This window comes from Sapajus apella, unplaced genomic scaffold (assembly GCF_009761245.1).
Source record: "Sapajus apella isolate SASKATOON/1434 unplaced genomic scaffold, GSC_monkey_1.0 scaffold280, whole genome shotgun sequence".
NCBI classification, from domain to species: Eukaryota; Metazoa; Chordata; class Mammalia; order Primates; family Cebidae; genus Sapajus; species Sapajus apella.
The window spans coordinates 1,447-2,237 of NW_022437220.1; the positions used below are offsets into that span (position 1 = coordinate 1,447).

Below are 791 nucleotides of genomic sequence, written 5' to 3' on the forward strand. Positions count from 1 at the left end.
GGCTCAGACACAACCCGCTCTGTCCACACCAGGACAGTGGCTCAGCCGTGGAAGGATCCAGGCTCTGCCAGTGCCTCTTGCCAATAGCAGACCTCCAGGAGTCCCACAGCTGCAGGCCACTTAGACCTGCCTAGGCCATCACCGGAAGAGAAGGGGCTCCCACAATTGGCCTAAATCTACCAGAACCCACCCTCTGTGGAGAACGGGGGCCGTGGGATGGATTCCCCGGACCCCTGGGGGGTGGGGCAGGGTACTCACCGCTGGGGCAGGCAGTGCGCGGCTGTCAGCACCCACTTTGGGTGCACCAGGACCCCCCCGCACAGGTGGGAGCCGTTCCTCTGCAGCGAGGCCATGTATGGGCGTGAGTGGGGGGCCGCCTCCTGGCCCCCAATAATCTGGGCTGCAAAGGAGCTGCCTGCCGGGGTGGGGAAAAAGAGCCAGGTTGGGGCTGCGTGTTCCCACCCCTGCTGAGACTGTCCTTGCCCAGCTCAGAGGCCTAGGACCCTGAACAGATGCGCCATCCTAATGACAACCCCAGCGTTCCCTGAAACTTCTAGGCTGACATGTGGGGGCGGCCCTTGGTCCCTCCCATCCCCCCCCCGCCCTCCCAACCCCCTCTCCAGGACCTTCCCAGGCCCCACGGGGCCCCACAGCCTAGGGGAGTCCACAGCCAGAGGAGTCCTTCAAAATGTGCAACAGGCCAGGTGCAGGTGGCTCATGCCTGTGATCCCAGCACTTTGGGGAGCTAAGGAGGGAGGGTCACTCAAGGCCAGGAGTTCAAGACCAGCCTG

The 791-nt window shown here is 64.1% G+C and overlaps 1 protein-coding gene across 1 annotated transcript in view; it reads right to left on the bottom strand.

The window, feature by feature from the left end:
- GZMM (granzyme M) overlaps window positions 1-791 on the bottom strand; it is a gene marked incomplete at its 3' end in the record, with an annotated part of 6,525 nt that overhangs the window by 1,443 nt on the left and 4,291 nt on the right. Inside the window, exon 2 of the mRNA XM_032272063.1 lies at window positions 259-415. Coding sequence (XP_032127954.1) covers window positions 259-415 — 157 coding nt within the window. The remainder of the gene's footprint in view (window positions 1-258; window positions 416-791) is intronic.